Source organism: Dipodomys merriami, unplaced genomic scaffold (genome assembly GCF_024711535.1).
Source record: "Dipodomys merriami isolate MVZ:Mamm:240054 unplaced genomic scaffold, mDipMer1.0.p SCAF_4, whole genome shotgun sequence".
Classification (NCBI taxonomy): domain Eukaryota; kingdom Metazoa; phylum Chordata; class Mammalia; order Rodentia; family Heteromyidae; genus Dipodomys; species Dipodomys merriami.
This window is the reverse complement of record NW_027205603.1, coordinates 76,296,579-76,319,068: the sequence shown is the minus strand read 5'-3', so window position 1 is coordinate 76,319,068 and position 22,490 is coordinate 76,296,579. Positions and strand designations below refer to the sequence as shown.

The 22,490-nt window shown below is 37.6% G+C and overlaps 1 protein-coding gene across 1 annotated transcript in view; it reads left to right on the top strand.

The window, feature by feature from the left end:
• Positions 1–17,183, top strand: part of Rad21 (RAD21 cohesin complex component) — a 29,806-nt gene extending 12,623 nt beyond the window's left edge. The window contains exons 3-14 of the mRNA XM_069991296.1: positions 2,711–2,840; positions 4,590–4,689; positions 5,624–5,730; positions 6,290–6,496; positions 6,899–7,024; positions 7,584–7,706; positions 9,915–10,138; positions 11,370–11,529; positions 11,947–12,095; positions 12,923–13,072; positions 14,647–14,730; positions 15,544–17,183. Of these exons, the coding sequence (XP_069847397.1) occupies positions 2,711–2,840; positions 4,590–4,689; positions 5,624–5,730; positions 6,290–6,496; positions 6,899–7,024; positions 7,584–7,706; positions 9,915–10,138; positions 11,370–11,529; positions 11,947–12,095; positions 12,923–13,072; positions 14,647–14,730; positions 15,544–15,735 (1,752 nt within the window). The 3' untranslated portion in view covers positions 15,736–17,183. The remainder of the gene's footprint in view (positions 1–2,710; positions 2,841–4,589; positions 4,690–5,623; positions 5,731–6,289; positions 6,497–6,898; positions 7,025–7,583; positions 7,707–9,914; positions 10,139–11,369; positions 11,530–11,946; positions 12,096–12,922; positions 13,073–14,646; positions 14,731–15,543) is intronic.
• The last annotated feature ends 5,307 nt before the right edge of the window (positions 17,184–22,490 follow it).

Below are 22,490 nucleotides of genomic sequence, written 5' to 3'. Positions count from 1 at the left end.
TTCATTTTTTTAAGTCTTAAGTTTAACAGGAATGTAATTGATGGGTTAAGAAATAGACTTATTTTTATGATTTCTGGTACCCATTGAGGGTTTCTTCTATTAGGATTCTACCAGTTCACACTTACAGTCAAACTGTGAGAATATAGTATTTTTTTTTTTTAGTATTTTAAAAATAGATATGTTTAACTGAGACATAGAAAACTGGGAAGTTGCACTTTTTGAAATTGATTTCTTGCTGCTGCTCTTTACCATCTATATGCCAATAGTGAGAATGTTTTGTGTCAAGAGGGTAACTTGCGCAGAGTAGGTACAGAGTACGGTATGGTCCCACTAGCACTATGGAAGCATATGGGACAGTGATGTGTGAGGGTACACACTACTATAAGGCATACAGTTCAAGAGTAATGTAGAAGGTAGTAATCACTTTACATTTTTAAGCATTTATAAATTGTGCATTTTGTTTGGGTTTGAACACAGGACTTTGCACTCACTAGGCAAGTGCTGTTCCACCTGAGCCACATCCTCAACCCTTTTGCTCTTACTACTTTTGGAAAAAGGTATTGACTTTTTAGCCCAGGCCAATTTGAACCTCAGTAATCATATTAATGTTTCCCACGTAGCTAGGATGACATCACCACATCCAGCTTTTTATTGGTTGTGTAGGAATCTCAAACTTTTTTTACCCAGGCTGCCCCTGGAACCTCAGTCCTCCCAATCTCTACTTCCCTAGCACCTAGTATTATTCCAGGAATGAGTTTCCTAAGACTTCTTGAAGAACTTAACCTTTTTTTTTTTTTTGTCGGGCTTGAACTCTGGGCCTGGCTGCTGTCCCTCAGCTCTAAAGCTTAAGGAAGGTGTTCTACTACTTGAGCCACAATGCCACTTCTGGTTTTCTGGTTAAATGGAGATAAGAGTCTCATGGACTTTCCTTCCCTGGGCTGGCTTTGATCCTAGATCCTCATATCTCAGCCTCCTGAGTAAGTAGCTAGGATAACAGGCAAGAGCCACCAGTGCCCAGCTTGATTTTTTTTTTCTTTATTGTAAGAGTGTGTAAGGATAGTTTCATTTTCACTAAGTAAACTGACCTGAAGATTTCTAATGTTTGTTTTAGTTTGCAGTTCCTCTGGGAAAGTACTGGTTTAGTTGGTTACAGTAAATGTCAGATTTGTAGCTGAGTAGTTAACTGCAAGCCTATGTGGTCATTCTTTTACCCATTAGAAGAACCACTTGCACACTGCAAAGCTATCCTTGAATGCATCTGGTTTTATTATGTTTATTATGCATACATTCTTTTGCTTATAAGTCTTTTACATCTTTGAACAAAACAGTTTGTCTAGAAAGCCTTTGCCAAACATCACTTTTTGGATATTGCTATAGACAAAGGTAATACCATATAACACCAAATATAAGTAGATTCTATTTTTCTCTTGGAAGCAGTGTTTTAATTTGAAATTATTGTTGTGTAGGAATTAATCACAGGGTAAGTCATGGATTGGTTGTTAAAATTTTTGATATTTAAAAATTTATAGCAACAAACTTCATGTTATTCTGTAAATCATAAAGTAACCTTAAGTATGCAGAGAATATGAGAGTTATAAGTAAAGTCCTAAAGGAAATAAAACAATTTTGTGACCCTAGAATTTTGGTATGTTTCATAGTTGGGGAAGATTATCTAGAGATTATTTATTCTCATTAAATGATCCTTATATCTAGAAGTTTGAATACTTGTTTTTAGATTGTCTATTTTCCCAAACATTAATTTTTTCTCCCATACTAGATATCTCAGTTAATATTGATCAAGGTCTACCATGAAAGAAGTAGACCAGGTTATACATTTTCTAGTGAAATAAAGATAGAATTGTAACATGTACTTGTTGGTTAGTATATTTTCCATTCAAATAATAGAAAGTAATTGGGATTGGAGGTGTGGCTCAGTTAGTAGCAAGCAAGCCAATGAGCGAAAGCATCAGGTGAGTTCTTGTCTTGGACCAAAAAATGAAAAGAAACTAGTAAAAGACACTTGAAAATTGAGTTTATAAAGAAAATAATCAGTTAACTTAATCAGAAGTTTGGAAACAGGTAAATTTAGGATTTGTTAAGCAATTCAAGGATATTACCCAAAGTTTCTCCATTCCCAGTTTGTGGATTTCTTGTCCTTCTAATTTCATCATCATGGTTACAAGGTGACTTGCAAGCAGCCCCACAGCCTGCCCTACTTACAAAGCAAAAAGACAAGAGGGAAGGAAAACAGACATTCTTTAATTTGGAAAATCTTTCTCAGACACTGTCCTGCAAACTTGACCCTTTTTTTGTTAGCTGAAGTGTTAACTTGTCTACTCAATAGCAAGTATTGACAGACAAGAATGAAACAATCCTTTAAAGGTTGGGGATGTCTGCTTTTGAAACAAAGCTAGCAGAACTCAGCTAGCAGGGAAAAATAGCTCTGATTTGGCATCCATAAGGTATATTCTCCTTAAGGTGTACCATAGCTGTCTTCATATCTGTTTTAATTCATAAATCATTAGTGTTTGGGCTATTTTGGTGTGCTATTCAAAGAATTTATGAGTTGACAAAATATAAAGGGTTTATCAGGCATCTTTAAATGATAAAAGGTATAGGAGAAAGTGAGAACTCAATATAAGTAGTACAAAATGCAAGCTTTGTATACAGAACCAAATCTATAAATTAGATTAATATGTTTTATTCAAAGGTCAAGATGGCACTGCGAACATCAGGACATCTCTTACTGGGAGTAGTTCGAATCTATCACAGAAAAGCCAAATACCTTCTTGCAGACTGTAATGAAGCATTCATTAAGATAAAGATGGCTTTTCGGCCAGGTATTGTTTCAGTCCTTCCTTCCCTTCTTCCTCTCTCCTGCCCCTCATCTCTCCCCCTCCTTTTATTTTTTTTTTATTTTATTTTTTTTGGGGGTCCGGTAGTGGGGCCTAAACTCTGGGCCTGGGCGCTGTCCCTCAGCTCTTCAGCTCAAGGCTAGCACTCTACCACTTGAGCCACAGCGCCACCTCCGGCTTTTTTCTTTTTTGCTTATGTGGTGCTGAGGAATCGAACCCAGGGCCTCAGGCATGCAAGGCAAGCACTCTACCACTGAGCCATCTTCCCAGCCCCCCCTCCTTTTATTTTTATGTTTTGATTTTATTTATTTGTTTATTTTTTGGTTGGTCATGGGGCCTGATCTCTGGGCCTGGGCGCTGTCCCTCAGCTCTTCAGCTCAAGGCTAGTGCTCTACCACTTGAGCCACAGTACCAATTCCAGCTTTTTCTGCTTATGTGGTGCTGAGGAATCAAACCCAGGGCCTCATGCATGCAAGGCAAGCACTCTACCACTGAGCACCTTTCAAGCCCTCCACCTCCTTTTCTTATAAGATCCCCATGCTTTTGTGTGGAAAACTGCTACGTATATATTCCAGATAGGCATGTTTTGTTTTATTTTCATTGCAATGCATAGGAATATTCTCATATAGGACAGAGTCTAGGGAGGCAGTGGTTGAAGGGAAACCCATTTACATCTTACTGGAGTGATTTTTTTTTTTTTTTGGTCAGTTGTGGAGCTTGAATTATGGGCTTGGGCACTATCCCTCAGCTCTTCAGCTCAAGGCGAGTGCTCTACTGCTTGAGCTACAGTACATTTCCAGTTTTCTAGTCGTTTATTGGAGATAAGAGTCTCACGGACTTTCCTGCCTGGGCTGGCTTTGAACCGTGATCCTCAGATCTCAGCCTCCTGAGTAGCTAGGATTACAGGCGTGAGCCATTGGCGTCCAGCTGGAATGATTCTTTTTATCCCCCCTTTTTTTAGCAACTTACATAGAACTGAGTTAACAGTTTCATATATTAAAAACTAATCGTTAATGTGATAACTTTTAATGATAGCTCAAGTCTTAAGATTTGGGGTTTTCTTAAACAAGTTTAATACTTTGATCAGACTTTTCCTTAAATGTTCTTTGTAAATTCTTGGTTAATATTTTTGTTCAGGTAAATGAGTAGAGAATTGGACCTTACAACTAGGATAGTTATCTGAATTTATATGTTGTACTCCTTTGCAGTCGTTCCTGTTTCCCCCTATTAAATTTCACGCTAAATTAGAAAACTATGGTATTTATGTGTTCTCTTAAAATTTAAAGCTTAATATATTCTAAACACTTAGACCTTTTTTTTTTTTTTTTTTTTTTTTTTTTGTCGGCCATGGGACTTGAACTCTGGGCCTGGGCGCTGTCCCTCAGCTCTTTAGCTCAAAGCGAGCGCTCTACCACTTGAGCTACAGCGCCACTTCCGGTTTTCTGGTGGTTTATTGGAGGTAGGAGTCTCACGGTCTCTCCTGCCCGGGCTGGCTTTGAACCGCGATCCTCATATCTCAGCCTCCTGAGTAGCTAGGATTACAGGCGTGAGCCACCAGCGCCCGGCCACTTAGACTTCTTTTATAAAGCAAATAGTAATATGGCATATGATAATAGAAAACCGAGTACTGTTTTGCATGGGTTATCATAGGAAATTATTCCTACTTTATCTCCTTTTGGTCCATTGATAGTCTGAGGTATAGGTAGGCAATCAGTCTTGACATTTCTTTCGTAGGTGTTGTTGACCTGCCTGAGGAAAATCGAGAAGCAGCCTACAATGCCATTACTTTACCTGAAGAATTTCACGACTTTGATCAGCCACTGCCAGACTTAGAGTATGTCTGTCTTTCATTTTTTGTTAGCTTTGTCTACAAAGAGCATATTACTGGCTTGCAAATGTATAGCTTTTCTTGGAATGCTTTGGCATTCAGATAAATAAAGGAAGAGCTATCTTAACAGCTCAGATAGGAGAATTGTGCACTAAAGGCAAAATGTATATAAACTGAACTGTTGTCTGGGTTCTTTACAGAAGGGCACCAGTAAACTTGTAACTTTTGCATCATGATATGTTTTTCAAAATGTACAGATTAAAGTCACCTAATGATTAGTTTCTTCACTAAGCCCTACTTTGCCACATTTAAAAATAAATATAATTAATGTCACTATGAAGTGCAAGAAAGGATTGTTGCCAGAACATACGTTTGAAAACAGCAAGTTAAACAGAAATGGCCATGCAGAGTACTTTGGTATATTCTGTCCTCTTCCCATATACTTATGCTATGGTAGAGCCTGTGACTAGCTTTTCAAAAACAATGTTGAAGAATTGATAACCAAAAACCCTCTATACCAGAACCTCACTTACAGCAAAGTTTGTTGCTGTTATTTTGTTTTTTTAGTTATCTGACACTTAATTACAGCAATTTTTTAACCTAGTTCATACTGTATTAGTATTTGGCACAATCAAACTCCACTGTTTTTCTCTACTTTAAAGATGAGTGTTAACATGGGGGGAGGGGCTGTATTTTTTCGGTAGAAAAGCCAGGTAAATTTAGCTTGTTCATATAGCATGTAATTGGCCCTGGTAAAAACTCATACCTGTGTAACCTGTCATTTCTCATATTTCCCTCTATCCTATACAAATACTGAATATTAGACTTCTCAATTTGATGGGTTTATGTATATAGAGACAATCGGGAGTGGGAGGAGTTCCTCTTAGAAATACATTATAGTGAAACTTGAAAATAAAATATATTTGAACTTCTTTTAAAGTGACATCGATGTAGCCCAGCAGTTCAGCCTGAACCAGAGCAGAGTGGAAGAGATAACCATGAGAGAAGAAGTTGGGAACATCAGTATCCTACAAGAAAATGATTTTGGTAAAAAGAGAAAAAAAAATTGCTAGTCATTTGTTTTAATTATGTTTGAGACTCCTAGCAATTTCAAAAAGAAAACCAGGCTTCTTACTACATTGATTTTGACAGTTAATACTTCATCTGTTTTCAAAAAAGTTTATTGTCTTGCTAAACGGTATATTAAACATAATCACCTATTTTTTACATACCCCTGCTTTTCATGCACAATGAAAGAACTTATATTTTTCATTTTTGTGGCAAGCCCCAACATAGAAGGTATTGTTCACATTAATCTAGTTTAGGTACATTATTATAAACACTGCTTGAAAATCTAATCAATTAAAATGGGTAGTAAGCCACATTGTTTTAACAAGTTTTAAATCTGAACACTAATGAAACTAACATAGTTAAGATTACCTAACATTATTTATGGTAACCTAAATTTAGATCTAAGTCTGATTGTGTTAGTCATGTCCTAGGAGCATAAAGTTTAAACTAGCAGTTTTTAATATTTGAAGACAAATAAGACTCAAGTAATGTGTCTGTAATAAACCTTTCTCACTAATGACTAAAATTTGCTCAGGTGACTTTGGAATGGATGATCGTGAAATAATGAGAGAAGGCAGTGCTTTTGAGGATGACGATATGTTAGTAAGCACTAGTGCTTCTAACCTCCTCTTAGAGCCTGAACAGAGCACCAGCAATCTGAATGAGAAAATTAACCATCTAGAATATGAAGACCAATATAAAGATGATAATTTTGGAGAAGGAAATGATGGTGGAATATTAGGTAAGTCACCAAAAGTTGGTTATTGTGATTTCTTTATTCATTTGTGCTGTTTTGGAGAAGTTACTAACTATGGATATTGAGCACGCACTTAGAGAGTGTGTGTGTGTGAATTGTTCACTAAAAGTTTTCTGTAAAACTAACCTAAAAATGGTTTTGCCTGATTTTTGTAAAGAAAAAGGTATCTGGGTTGTAAAGTTTACTGGTTCTCTTTACACTGTACTATTGGTGTTTTCATTTCTAAGAAAACACATTCTTAAATATGTGCACTAGATATATGTAGTAATTATTCTATACATTTGTTTCATACTTGAAGCTTTTTTGGAAAGAATCCTACAAATTTAATAGGTTTAAATTTAAGCCACTAATTTAAAGAGTTTATTTAAATTGTATTTTGTATTTCAGATGATAAACTGATTAGTAATAACGATGGTGGCATCTTTGATGATCCCCCCGCCCTCTCAGAGGCAGGAGTAATGTTGCCAGAGCAGCCTGCTCATGATGATATGGATGAGGACGATAACGTATCAAGTGAGCATCTTTATCTTCATTGATTCTGGGGTTGATTGTATGGCAGCCAAAAAAGATTCACATCAAAAACTACAAACAAAAGCTGAAGTATAAACTATTAATATCCTTGAGACAGTTCTTATGGTTACTAGTTCTAATTAGTACTGTGCCCTTCCTTTTTTTGCCCATCTGAATTCAACTCTGGGGGGCTACCTTACAAATAGAAAAGTAGTTGGTTGGGGGTTGTTTTTTAGTACCACAGGTGCATCTTTTGATTTCAGAGAGGGATTTCTTTTTTGGGGGGTGGGGGGGTCCGGTTGTGGGGCCTGAACTCTGGGCCTGGGTGCTGTCCCTCAGCTCTTCAGCTCAAGGCTAGCGCTCTACCACTTGAGCCACAGTGCCACTTCTAGCTTTTTTCTTTTTGCTTATGTGGTACTGAGGACTTGAACCCAGGACCTCATGTATGCAAGGCAAGCGCTCTACCACTGAGCCACCTTCCCAGTCACAACAGAGAGGGATTTCTATTCCATCTTTGCTAATGTATTATATGTAATCTTATTGTAACCATTTGTTTTTATAGTGGGTGGGCCTGATAGTCCTGATTCAGTAGATCCTGTTGAACCAATGCCAACTATGACTGATCAAACTACACTTGTTCCAAATGAGGAAGAAGCATTTGCTTTGGAGCCCATTGATATAACTGGTGAGCAAACCTTTAGATTTATATACTTTAATGTACAGAAGAAAAGATTCCAGTTCTGGTCCATGGCTTCCAACTGGTATGCTACTATTGTTATTTTCTCATTTGTCATAGTCATCTATCCATCTTCATTACAATTTGAATATTTGGTAGACTATAAGACTATAAGTTACTATAAAGCATAAAAATATAAAGCAAGTTTTCTACTAACATATCTTTTAAGTCATTTCCAGATCCTTAGGGTAGTTGCAGTTCGCATGTGTAACAATTAGAAAACACCACAGGATATTTTACAATAAAGTACAAGATTAATCAGTTGTCTTTTAAAGTTCCAGATTCTATATAATTGAGCCACAATTTGGGAAAATCTAAAAATACTTTAAGAATAATGAAAATAGGCTTGAGTCTAAAATTAGTAGTCATTTTCTGTTAGTGCTTGTTGCAACACATACTGTTTAATTGGACAGCTGCTTCTGAGTCAAAAAAGAAATTTGAAATAAAAATTACAGCGCTTTTACTTTTAAGTAGGACAAAATTTAGTTTCCTACTGAGAATAACCCAATCAATGAACATTGTAGCTTGGACTACAATGTTGTACAGAAAACTTATTGTGAATCTGGTTTTAATTTAGAACTAAAGATACATACATGTAAAAAGATATAAAGATGAGCACGTCTTCATCAACAATGCTAATAACTAAGGAAACCTGGACAATTAAAGCTAGATAGCAACGTACTACAGAGAAAAATGTAGGTAGGATAGGTGTATGACATTGAAAGAGCCATTGAAAGAACTTGATGCTTTATGTAAGGGGAAGAGACTCCATTAGACGGGCAGTCTGTACTTCTTACAGTATTTTTTTTTAATTAGGGATCTCATGGATGTTTTATTAAAGCTGAGATACAATGCCTCATTTTTATATTTAAATTTATAAATTTATTTTAAATTTTATGTTTATAAAATTTATATTTACAAAAACATGAATTATAAAATAAATTAATAAAAGACTTGAGGAATTTAGTCCCAGAAGTTACTTGAAAAATCAAGCTGCTACCTGCTTTATTATAGAAAGTATTATAGTATTATAGCAACCCCAATATGGAAAAATGTATGGTATATGGTGTTTCAGGTCTCTAACAGGGCTTGAATGTGTTCTACTTTATCAAGGACCTTATGCAATTGCCATATATGAAGTAGAACTTTTCCAGTAAAAATAATAGTACTTGTAACTATTTATGGGCACTCATTCTATGTCAGACACTAGGGGAATATTTCACAGTTGCTATAAGTGGTTGACTTTTTTTCAAACCAAAAACAGAATTTAGCAAGATAACTCTTTTCATGATCACATAGCAAAGAAATATCAGAACCCACAATATTATCCAACTCTTAGGCAAATGTGTTAATGCTAGTGTACACAGCACAACGCTAAATAGGCTAAAATATATTGGCCTTTGCATTTAAAAAAATACTTTGTGCTGAAAGTCTGTACATATTTTTTCACTCAGTAAATTTCTGTTGAACTCCTGTTATATACCAACCTCCATTCTAAGTGGTACTTGGAAAATGTCAGTTAAAAACATTCTGCTTTTGTAAGGACTGTCTACAATGGACTGTGTAGAAAAGCAGAGGAGAGCATTTGTAAGAACTAGAATATGTCTACGATATTCTTAACAGGGGATCCAAATAACCCAATTGCTCTGTGATAGGACCATATATAATGAAACATTTCAACATCAAGTCCAATATGTGGAAACAAGAAGTTAATATGCCCTATATGTCGTTTGTTGTTGTTGTTGTTGTTTGTTTTCCATTTCTCTTAGTTTTCAGTACCATGTGTTTTTATATGTAAGGGAATCACAGAAACAGCAGGACAAAGGATGTACCAATGCAGCATTGATACTCACTTTTGACATTATGTGGGATAAGAACCTTACAACTTGGGGGGAAGGGAATAGGGAGAGGCAAGTGGGAGATGAATAGGGTAACAATGATTAAAAACAAGTGTATTCATTACCTTATACAACTGTAACCCTCCTGCTCATCACCTTTTCAATAGAAAAAAAAGCAGAGGAGACAGACCAGGTCATACACACACACACGCACGCACGCGCACACACACGCACGCGCGCACACACACGCACGTATGTATGAATGTTCCATGCTAGCCTTTCTAGAAAATGGCCTTTTTTCTTTTTATCTATATTCTAGTGAAAGAAACAAAAGCCAAGAGGAAGAGGAAGCTAATTGTTGACAGTGTAAAAGAGTTAGATAGCAAGACCATTCGAGCCCAGCTTAGTGATTATTCTGATATTGTTACAACTTTGGATTTGGCACCACCCACCAAGAAATTGATGATGTGGAAAGAGACAGGAGGAGTGGAAAAACTTTTCTCTTTACCTGCTCAGCCTTTATGGAATAACAGACTACTGAAGGTAATTACCATTTGCGGGAATATTTTTATTTAATAAACACTTACTTAACATGACTTAAATGTTTCTAAAAGTTTTTAATCATTTTTGATATTTTTCAAATGTATGGCACACCAACATTTTTCAAATCCCAATATCCTGTATATAACTTTATCTGCAATATAGTGGTAAGTGACATCTACATCTAAGACATGGAATGATTTTTCTCATTACTGAAATAACCACTAACATTTTTGATAATTTCTACTCAAATGCCTATAGTAAACTTTGTTGTATTGTCTTAATATATACTACCTTCAAACATATTCTCTGGATATTGTTTTCTGAGTAAAATACAAGGTAATTTTTATTTTTTCTGTAGTAAAGAGGTCTAGCTTTTCCTCATTTTGCTTCCATCCTATTCTAAAATAAGTTTAAGAGGTGCTAATTAGTGAAGCAGTGTTTGTAGGCTGTTATTCTACCTTAAGTTGGAATGTGCATATAAAAGCAAATTTTACTGTAATATGAAGCACACCATCAAGGTTATGATGAAGCTGCTCTGTATTGGCAGCCTTGTGTTAATCATCTTAAAGGAGATTCTGTAAAATAGACTCATCAAAATTTATAAAGAGCATTTTAAGATTGGAGAAAGCTGCGAAGATGTAGTGAGAAACTTAAATATTAAAAGTAGGGTGAGAGGGCTGGGAAGGTGGCTCAGTGGTAGAGCGCTTGCCTTGCATGAGGCCCTGGGTTCGATTCCTCAGCACCACATAAGCAAAAAGGAAAAAGCCGGAAGTGGCGCTGTGGCTCAAGTGGTAGAGTGCTAGCCTTGAGCTGAAGAGCTGAGGGACAGTGCCCAGGCCCAGAGTTCAGGCCCCACAACCGGACCCAAAAAAAAAAAAAAAAAGTAAGGTGAGATAAAGAATGAGATAATTCACAATAGTATATAGCCATTTTAAATTTTAGGTAATCATGACGTTTAATGAAACAACTCAATAAAACTTTGGTATGCTTTGGTATATAACTTCAGTTTGTGATTATGAAAGCTTAAAGTTGAGATAAATTGTTGTTACAATTTGGAAGCTTATACTTAAAATCATTTTTAAGATGAAATTGTCATTCTGATGATGTTTAGTAAAAATGCTAAGTTATATACAGTGATTTCAACTTCATCAAACTGATAAGAAATGTCGGTGAGTTTTTAGGTGAGTTTTAAGTTGGTATGATTTCTTTTATACTTGTATTTTTTTCATAGCTCTTTACACGCTGTCTTACACCACTTGTACCAGAAGACCTTAGAAAAAGAAGGAAAGGAGGAGAGGCAGATAATTTGGATGAGTTCCTCAAAGAATTTGAAAATCCAGAGGTTCCTAGAGAGGATCAACAGCAGCAGCATCAACAGCGTGATGTTATTGGTCTGTTTTGTTGGGATAGTTCCCAGATGAAGTTGAAGTTAATATTTGGCTTATAGCACTTAATACTACCCTTTCTTTGCCAAAAGTAAAAGAAATGAGGAATGTAAAAGTATGCTCAAAGTTTGGGACAGGGGAATGTATTGTATTGGATTACCTTATTCAGTAAGCTTTGTCTTCAGAAAAATTTACAGTTGAGGATTAGATGGGTTGATAGTTTGCCAAGTATTGGAGTGGAAGTGGTACTTACTCTTTGCCAGACCTTTCCTTCACCTCTAAGTTGGATAATCTTTGTGGAGGTAAATTTTTATCTGATCTTCATTAAAGAAAATATGTCTTACTATTACTAATTTAGAAATTAGATTGTTCTAAAATATTGTCAAAACTGCATACCCTAACTTTTCATATAATCATTTGCAGATGAGCCCATACTGGAGGAGCCAAGCCGCCTCCAAGAGTCAATCGTGGAAGCTAGCAGAACAAACTTGGATGAGTCTGCCATGCCCCCACCTCCACCTCAGGGAGTTAAGCGAAAAGCTGAACAAATTGACCCAGAGCCAGTGATGCCTGTAAGTAAGCAAAGTGTTGAAAGTTATTAATACAGGTAATAACAAGTGGTATTGAAGGAGCTCTTGAAGTATATTGTTTTAGGCAGGAAATGGTAAGTCTGAGTCCTTACCATTACCACACTGGGAAGAATGAACTGAAGATAGGAGCATAGTCTACCTAAGTGGAAGATACTAGGCTCCCATTTCTGTCTACATCAAGAGGCATGAGCAGAAGAAAAGTAGCAATTCTAAGAAACTAGTTCTCTGGCCCCCTGGTGATTAGCCATCAGTAGGAGCCTTTTTCTGCCTAGGCATGGACATAGGTAGTGGTAGGTGACTAATACTACTCTCCTGTGATGCTTTTAATTGTTAAGCTCAAAAGGGAAGGAATACAGAAAACATGTTTAGAAATAGTCTCCTATTCCTGTGTTACTTGCTGCCATACAGTTCCAAAGCTTTGAGAATAAAAGCTTAAGATTATATTTTATAACAATTCTATCCAGTAATTCTGAACTAGTTCACATTTTTTTGTCATGAGGGTCAAAAGGTTATTTGTGTTTTTTTCTAAAATGTTCATGGGAAAAACTTGCTTCCATTTTTGTCTGGTTTCTTTTTAGTTGTTCAAAAATTTCTTGGAATTGAGGAATATATAACACTTTTTAGCGTAATCGTTAACTATTTGTTTGATGCTGTTACTTTGCAACTTGAAAAAAACTGTTAGTTTTGAGACTAGGAAAGGAGAGAGATAAAACCACAGTATTTTTCAGCTGGAAAACTTGTATTGTTATTCGATATTTGAAAGTTACCATTGAGGCTGTCTTACATTGTCTTATTTTTATTGTCTTAAGCCTCAGCAGGTAGAACAGATGGAAATACCACCTGTAGAACTTCCCCCAGAAGAACCTCCTAATATCTGTCAACTAATACCAGAGTTAGAACTTCTGCCAGAGAAAGAGAAGGAAAAAGAGAAGGAAAAAGAAGAAGAGGAAGAGGAGGAAGTAAGTAAACTAAATTCCTGATAAATACCTGTTCCAGATTTATCAATAGTCTTGACCCCCTTTTACTTTTTGTGTTAAATTTAAGTTGATACTAGACATCAGAGATGAAAAGTGTTCACACGGAATTAAAACTTAACTAAATTCCTAAAGTGTCATAATTCTTCATTAGTAGATCAGATTCTGTGTGCTGTAATGCATGGGTTTCCTTGTAGGTTTTTGAAGGACACAGGAGTTCCCTTATATTTACTTGTTGATTGAGTTCTAAGTTAGTATAGTTTGTACTATCTTATGATCAATGGCTAATTTTTACTGCTTTTGTCATAACATGACTCCATTAAAGTAGTTTTGGTAAAGCCTTCAATGCCTTTTATCTTTTAAAAAGCTAGAGCTGCTCTAAAACTGAATTTACTTTTTTCATGGACTGTTTTTTAACTAAAGGTAAAACAGTTGTTGAGGTAATAGTATGACTGAATTTATTCTTGATGCTCTATTGTATATTTAAATCTTTAAGATGTCTTTCTGGTAATAATAAAGCTTTAAATTTTTTCTAAGGACTGGGAAGGTGGCTCAGTGGTAGAGCGCTTACCTTGCATGCATGAGGCCCTGGGTTCGATTCCTCAGCACCACATAAGCAAAAAGAAAAAAGCCAGAAGTGGCACTGTGGCTCAAGTGGTAGAGCGCTAGCCTTGAGCTGAAGAGCTGAGGGACAGCGCCCAGGCCCAGAATTCAGGCCCCACGACCGGACCCAAAAAAATTTAAAAAAAAAAAAGTATTTTCCAAGAGTAGTAGTTACAGATTCAATACATTTTTACTAGCATTTATTCATACTTTTAATTCACTGTAGTCAGCCATAGATAACAGTTGGTGCTGTGTTAAAGCCAAATTTTAGTTTCACAATTGCTCAATCTAAATGCAGCTGTGTGACATTGTCTCAGACTTAGTATTTAGGTCAATATTAAAAATTGTGTTTTCTGCAGACCCCTGCCTGGGTTTTTGGAATGTGGTTGGTATGTAATGCCCACACAGCTGAGGATATGTACAACCCCTGCCTGACACCAGCTTCAGAGTTCAGAGGATAATTTATGCAGTGGGTCTGAATTAAAATATGGACTAAGAATTATAGTCCATTTCTTTTAATATGCCATATACGCCAACACCAATGCCAATTTTGAGGTTCTTCAGTATTGGTCCACAATGATGCTAGGAGCTTGCCAGAATAGATTTAATCTATGAAATCATACTTTAACAAACGTTGGATGCTGGTGGTGCTGAGGCTTATAATTGTAGCTAATCAGGAAGCTTAGATCTGAGGATCACAGTTTGAAGTCAGCCCAAGCAGGAAAGTCCATGAGACTCTTAAGTTCCAATTAACCACCAGAAAGCCAGAAGTGAAGCTGTAGCTCAAGTGTAGAGTGCTAGCCTTGAACAAAAAGTTCTGGCACAACACCCAGCCCTAAGTTCAAGCTGCAGGTCTGGCACCAGAAAAATAAGTGTTAAGCATTTTCAGGAGATGTAGAAATATTTTATTTTGCATCAAAGCAGTCTTTCATCTTTTGGGGGATATTTTCATTCAGGATGAAGATGCTTCAGGGGGTGATCAGGATCAAGAAGAAAGGAGATGGAACAAAAGAACTCAGCAGATGCTCCATGGCCTTCAGGTATGCCAGTATTAGAGAAAAATACTTCATCTAGTATTTTTGGCCTTGTTGATAACTGTTAGGCCAAGAGTATGTCTAGAAATTCAGAGACTTTTCACTGTTATTTTAAATAAAAAAACAACCACCAGTCAGGTGCTGGTGGCTCATGCCTGTAATCCTAGCTACTCAGGAGGCTGAGATTTGAGGATCATGTTCCAAAGCCAGCCCGGGCAGCAAAGTGCATGAACCTCTTATCTCCAGTTAACCACCAGAAAATTGGAAGTGGTGCTGTGGCTCAAGTGGTAGAGTACTCGCCTTGAGCTGAAGAGCTGAGGGATAGCACCCAGGTCCAGAGTTTAAGCCCCAGGACCGACAAGAAAAAAAAAACAAACAAGACCTGTGGTAGTATATTTGTAAGTTTGCATCTGTTTTGGTTGAGTGAATTTGATGTGTTGATTTATTATATACCCTAAGATGTCATTATCCCAGGATCGTAATGTCCAGTGGAGAGAAGTTGCTCAATGTGTCCTAGAAAATAGATTCATAGGGAACTGTTGATACTTCAAAATTCAAAAGACATGAATTTACCATTCTGTCACACTAGAAGGATGTATGAAGAAATGACTTGTTCAAATACTATGTATTATAGCAAATTCATTCATTAGTTTCTTAAGCTTTGCTTGCTTTTAAACATAGTATACATGAGGTCATGACAGATTCAAAAAGCACAAGCCCAGTCCCAGGAGAATACATAGTTTACGTTTTCCAGTACCAAAATAGGCTTCCTTTTACAGTTATCACTGTGCTATAATTTACTTTGTCTTTTTTTTCCAGCGAGCCCTTGCTAAGACTGGAGCTCAGTCTATCAGTTTGCTTGAATTATGTCGAAACACAAACCGAAAGCAGGCTGCAGCGAAATTCTACAGCTTTTTGGTTCTTAAGAAGCAGCAAGCTATTGAGCTGTCACAGGAGGAGCCTTACAGTGATATCATTGCAACACCTGGACCACGGTTCCATATTATTTGAGGAGCTAGTGTTCATACACTAGTGAATACAAATTGCCCCCCGTGTGTAGGGCACACAAAACCCTTTAAGAGAATTGTTAGATTTTTGTCTTGTATAAAATATCTGCATTTTCTTTTTTCATTTTTTCCAGTAATTTTAATTTGCCCATTTCATCATTAAAGGAAACTGTTTATAGGAACTAAGACCCAGAACATTATTTTAACTACTTTCAGAACAGAAGTGTGCAATCTTGGTGCACTAAGTAATACTGAATAACAGTCAAAAGTCATTACTTTTCATCTTAATTTTCAATTACTGTGTTGAAAAGGAAAACCTGACATTTGAATTAGAAACTGTGGTGTCCATCCTTTTGACTAGAAGAGACAACTCTTTCCATCAATAAAAGCAACAGTTTGATTAACCTAGATCCTGGGCATAGTACCTGAAACAGTAGAAACCTTGAGACTTTCAACATTAGTTCCCTAAGGAGCACAAGTATGTAAATTTGCACTGAGCCTTATTGACCTTTGGCTATCAAAAAAAAAAGGTTCCACTTGGTTTAGATCATTGTGGTTTGCCAATCATTCCATTTAACCTTTTATGGTAAATTTTACTGTCCCAAATTATGTTGTCTTAGTGCAGCTCCATAATAAGTAAAAATGGGCTTGGGACTGTTAAAGCATTTCTAACTTTCCAGGAGCTATAAATCAGATTTAAAGATGTTTTGAGTATTCAGATCATCAAAATAGAAAATTCCCTACTTCCCTAAAGGGACATAACAATGGAAAATTAAACAGATTGACTTAACCTTTAAGCAAACAATGCTGTAAAAACTAATGGCTTCTCTGATATTTATTACAAATGTTAGTACCCAACTCTTTCCAGTGCTGCACACTCCTGTGTTGGGAATTCTTCAATAGCTCTGTGCTGAAATCCTGTATTTGGTTTCCTATAATTTAAGAAAAACAGATCCAGGTAAAAGCTGTATTATTAACAGACCAGATAGTACCACAAATTATATGACTATTATAATTATCAAAGCACGACTTAACTTTTTAGGGAAAAATTATACTGAAAAGTTCTGGCTTAAGTCTTGGCACTTTTGTGGGAAAAATAAAATCACTTAAAATTCAGACTTCCATGTATACCCAGTAATTTAAAATTGTGTGAAATATTTTGAATTTGTGAACTCGTAATTACTGTTTTAATAATTCAGTTTAAGGATGGTAATTGTTTAAAATTGCTATTGAAGTTTTATTTTCAATATGATGTGCCTGTAAACCATGGGTTTCCCCCTTGTAAAAAGACATTGTAGATAATTGAATGTTTGATTATAGAAAGGTCATTAGTTTGTTACACATTTTGTTAGTCTGGTTTTTGTTGCTTTTTGGGTTTAATATTGTTCTTGAAAATAGTTGATGCTATGTTATGTATAACTTTTCTAATAAAAATTGTGTTTATAAGCTGTACATTTTGGAGAATTTTTCAGTTAGTGGTTTCCCTGGGGAAGAGTTGTGTGGGAAAGTTAACATGGCAGAGTGCCTCTTTTGTTCACTTCATTTAGAATAACTTGGTATGGAGTGAGTTTCAGAAGTTACATTGTACACAAGACATAGTGTCTGCAGTCAGTAAGGGGATTCTAAACCTCCACAGGGTGCCTAAAGCCCGAGTACACAAAATAAACTTCTCAGACTTCATACACTTTGTATTCTGTCATGAAGACAAATAATGATAAACTTGGATTGAAAATGTGGAACAAGTTGCAGAATTTAGTGATAGGGTAGTTAGGAAAGGTATCTTGAGGAAGATCAAGTTCTGAGAAGTAAAAAACCTGAAGGCATTTGAGGCAAGAGGATGTAAAGGGGTTGAATAGAGAAAAGGTGAGCTCCACCTATTAAAGACCAGTATGGCTACACTGTGGTTAGTAAAGCCAGGTCAGGTCCAATGGGGATTGTCAATGATCCTGATCAGCCAGGTTGCTTCAAAAAGAATCTGTCTGGGTCCTCTCACTGGCTTTTGCTACCCATTGGATGCAGAATGGGTGAATAGATGGAAGGAATTGATGAAGGTTGTGAGTCACCTTGCCGAAGTCTTTTTAAGTATTGGTACTTCTGGAACGTGTTTTTACTCTGATTAAGGTAACCCAGTCTTGCTTTCCTTTCAGATTCCAGCTGAAGTATATGTTCCTCAGGGACAGTTCTGATTCATAATCCATTTCACACTAGGTCAGGTTTTCTTACTAAATGTTCTTATAACTTAGCAATACTTTTCTACCATCCTAAAAGGGGATTTCAAATTTTTAACATCTAAGCAAACTACATACTGTTTAATGAATGGCAAGAGGTCTAAATCACCAGGGAGAAAAATCCCTACCCAAACTCAGATAATACTACCTAGAAACTGTGCCTGTGTAGGGAAGGTGGCTCAGTGGTAGAGTGCTTACCTTGCATGCTTGAGGCCCTGGGTTCTATTCCTCAGCACTACATAAGCAGAAAAAGCCAGAAATGGCGCTGTGGCTCAAGTGCTAGAATGCTAGCCTTGAGTTGAAATGCTGAGGGACAGTGCCCAGGCCGAGTTCAGGCCCCATGACCAACAAGAAAAAGTGTGATAGTTAGAAGTGATATGTAACCTACAGTTAATGTATTTTACATTGTTTCCTCATGATTCTTGAAACCATCTTTGAAAAAAAAGTTGAGACACAATCAAATTAGACCTCTCTATGAAAAATAAAAATTGAGATACTATCCAGTTTAAGACCTCCCTGTAGAAAATCACTAACTTACATCATGCACATCTGGATTTAAAGCTCAACTCTGCCCCATTACTAGCAGGCCCTATGCACATGTTCACCTTTCTGAACCTTAGCTGCTTTGTTAAGGGCTGAATGAGATACTAATTGAAAGCCATCAGTAATCAAGTCAGGCCTATATTACCTAGAGAGTCTTGGAGGTGTTTATATCCCTGTAAGTTCTGTTAAATTCACAATATCAAATCAGAGGGTGTACTGTAAGATCATTTTCTCTAGATTTTTCATGTATGAAATCATTAGATCATTTATATACTGGAAATTTTATGAGGGCTTTTTAAAATTCATCATTTGTATTCTCAGCTACCTGAAAGTAGAGGTAGAAAGATCATGATCTGTGGCTAACCAGAGCAAAAGGCAGGAAGAGACCTTATCTGAAAAGTCAGTATTTGGGGCATGGGAAGGGAGAAGCCTTGATACTGCAGTTCAAACCCCAGTACCACCAAAAAATTTGTCTTTCCTAAAATTAACCAGCCCAGCCCGGGTTTACATGCAGGGAAGATTCCCAGCCCGTGTTTACTGATTGTAGAAGTCAGTACTTGGCCTCTCCCAAGGAAGAAAGCCCCTCGAGCCTCAGTGGGGAACAGCAACTTTGAAAATAACGATCTCTTCTAACTACCTTTTCATGTTGTGAGTTGGCAAAAGTGAAGACAGGAAGTTGAGTTTTGACACAATTGTGGTTATTTGTGGGTTACAGAGTGATATTTCTGGGTGTGTGTGTTGTATAATAATGAAATTGGTGGGGGAGGGGAGTTACATGTTCATTACTTAGTATATATATATATATATATTTTTTTTTTTTTTTTTTTTTTTTGGTGTCCGGTCGTGGGGCCTGAACTCGGCCTGAGCACTGTCCCTCAGCTCTTCAGCTCAAGGCTAGAGCTCTACCACTTGAGCCACAGCACCACTTCCGGCTTTTTTCTTTTTGCTTATGTGGTGCTGAGGAATCGAACCCAGGGCCTCGAGCATGCAAGGCATGCCACCTTCCCAGCCCACTTAGTATATTTTTTTCCTGGAGTTCATTTCAACACTTACGCAGAGGCACATACGTATTGTGCCTTTGTGTTCTTCTGCTAAGAGCATATTACTTTTTAACTATAGTTATGCAGCTATATAAAAGGTCAGAAGTTATTTCTCCTCTCTAGGTCTTCATCTCTCCCCATCCTGTATGAGCAGCTTCTCTGGACATCACAAAGTGAGATCATGTAGCATTTGGCTTTTTCTGCCTACCTTATTTCACTCGGTGTCTTCTTCCTGGCTCCTCAACTGCCACAAACATTAGACTGCATCCCTTTTTATGGCTGAGTAGTATTCTGTTATGTATGCATACCACATTTTCTTCTGTATCCATTTATCCACTGGTGGACATTAGGTTAATACCAGATCTTGGCTACTGTGGGTTAGGAAGCGTATTTCAAGACCATTTTCCCTTTGCTACCTTTCAGCTGTGCTGCAGGTCATGGATATAACCGATGGCAACTAGAGACCGTGTGTAATAGAATGTGGGGAGGGTCCCTGAGAGGGAGAGGGAGGGCAAGCACAGCACCTGGTAAAATTTCAGCCACATTTGGACATAGGAAAGGACAGGTAAGGAATTAGAAAAGGGAGACACTCAAATACTGTTGTTGGGGATGTATAGTCAATACAGAAGTGAGTCTGGGGGTGCCACAAAATAAAACCAAAAATATCAGTATGTTAAAACACGTATATTGCACCAGTAATCACAATAGCCAGCTGTGTCCACTGACAGCTGAAAGAAAATGTGGCAGCCAGGAACCATTGGCTCATGCCTGTAATCTTTCCTTCTTGGGAAGCTGAGATCAGAAGATCACAATTCAAGGCCAGCTGTGCAGAAAAGTTCTGATAGGGCTGGGAAGGTGGCTCAGTGGTAGAGCGCTTGCCTTGCATGTATGAGGCCCTGGGTTCGATTCCTCAGCACTACATAAGCAGAAGAAAAAAAAAGCCAGAAGTGGCGCTGTAGCTCAAGTGGTAGAGTGCTAGCCTTGAGCTGAAGAACCGAGGGACAGCTCCCAGGCCCAGAGTTCAGGCCCCATGACCGGACCCAAAAAAAAAAAAAAAAAAAAAAGCTCTGATACTCCAGCTCCAAAATCACCAGAAAAGCTGAGCTTGGATGTATTTCTGAAGCGGTACAACTGGATGTGTTTCTGAAGCAAGTGCAATACCCTAAATTCAAACCCTGTTATCAGCAAAAAGAAAATGTGAATATTAATACACAATGGAATAGTATTGCAGGCATGAGTCACTGGCACCTGGCAAATAATAACTGTTCTTATAAATGGAAGCCAATAGATTGATCTGGAAGTGGGGAATAGAAGAGTAGTTAGCAGAGCCAGGCACCGGTGGCTCACGACTGTAATCCTAGCTACTCAGGAGGCTGAGATCTGAGGATCACAGTTCAAAGCCAGCCCAGGCAGGAAAGTCCGTGAGACTCTTATCTCCAATAAATCACTAGAAAATGGGAAGTGGCGCTATGGCTCAAGTGGTAGAGCACTTGCCTTGAGCTGAAGAGCTACGGGATAGTGCCCAAGCCCAGAGTTCAGGCCCCACGAGCAAAAAGGGCTGGGGAAGAGAAATAACTGCTAAGGTTCTATACCACCAAAGAGTAACTGAATAATGATAACTGAATATTTCAAAATCACTAGTACATTCCTGACCAAAAATGATACATTTCCAAGGGCAATGCATTATATATATGGTATTTGACTGTCAGACATTATATGTACATGTGATATCTATGCATTCATGTCACACCATGCTACATCTGTATGGACAGTTTTATAGATAGATAGATAGATAGATAGATAGATAGATAGATAGATAGATAGATAGATAGATAGATAGATAGATAGATAGATATAAAATGAATGTAAGACAAAATGAAATAAGATAATTTAAAAAATAAGATGATTTAAAATTGGTTTTGTTGTAACATTGCTTAAGTCAATAAACTTGAACATATTCAATGTAGTTTCTTTTTGATGATAAACGATGTAAACCAAACTGGCCTTAAACTCCCTGTTTTACCCCAGGCCTTGAAGTCTGTCCTCCTACCCTGGCCTCTTGAACGCTGGGACTACAGGCATTCATTAGCACTCCTGGCTCAAGCCTCATAGTTATGGCTTCTGTTGAATCAACTTTGGACCACAAGGAAAAGTCATTTGTGCCACCAAAGCAGGGTACCTGGGCCCTTTAGTGCTGCCTCAGAAGCAACATACTGGCTGTTTCCTGTTTAGCAACACTATTAATTTTTCCCAAGGTCTTTAGAGACAAAAGGAACATTTTAGGTCTCCCAAGCCACACAAGGTAGGGATTCCCAGAGGCTAGCAGCCCATCAATGTGGACCACTGTGTCTTGTAAGCCTGAAGGTTAGCCCAGGAATCCACATCGCACTGTTTCTGATACAGGCAAGTAATTCTTTGGTGGCCATTTTCACTTCCAGAATTTAGCATCATCCTCAGAGTTACTATTTCAAATGTGGGCCAGGCATCTGGAGCCCTCATTGCTGGGAGGCAGTGCCCTCTGTGATCAGCGATTAATTATACTCCAGGACTAATTAGTTCTCCATTGGCTAACAGCTGTTCCACAGGAAACGTGTACGGTTCAAGGATGGGGCCATGCTCTCCAAGTTGAGCACGCTGGTACGTGTTATTTCCAGAAGACATCTCTCCAGGAGGCTCTTGTGTCCCATTCTAATTATCCCAGCTGCTGATGACAGTCTCCTAAGAGCTATGAAAAGGAGTAAGGGCAGAATCAGTGCACCATAGTGGTATCCACAGTGAACCCTCAAAACAGCAGCACAGCTCCTTAGGAAGTGAGTTAGACCTCATGCTTGAGATGGGGTTGGAAGAGGAAGAATGAGAGTTCACCATAATCAGCTCTTCCTCTAACTAGAAACCATGGTGAATGTCTTAACTTCCCAAAGTCTTCCAAGGGCATTTGTACAACCCCT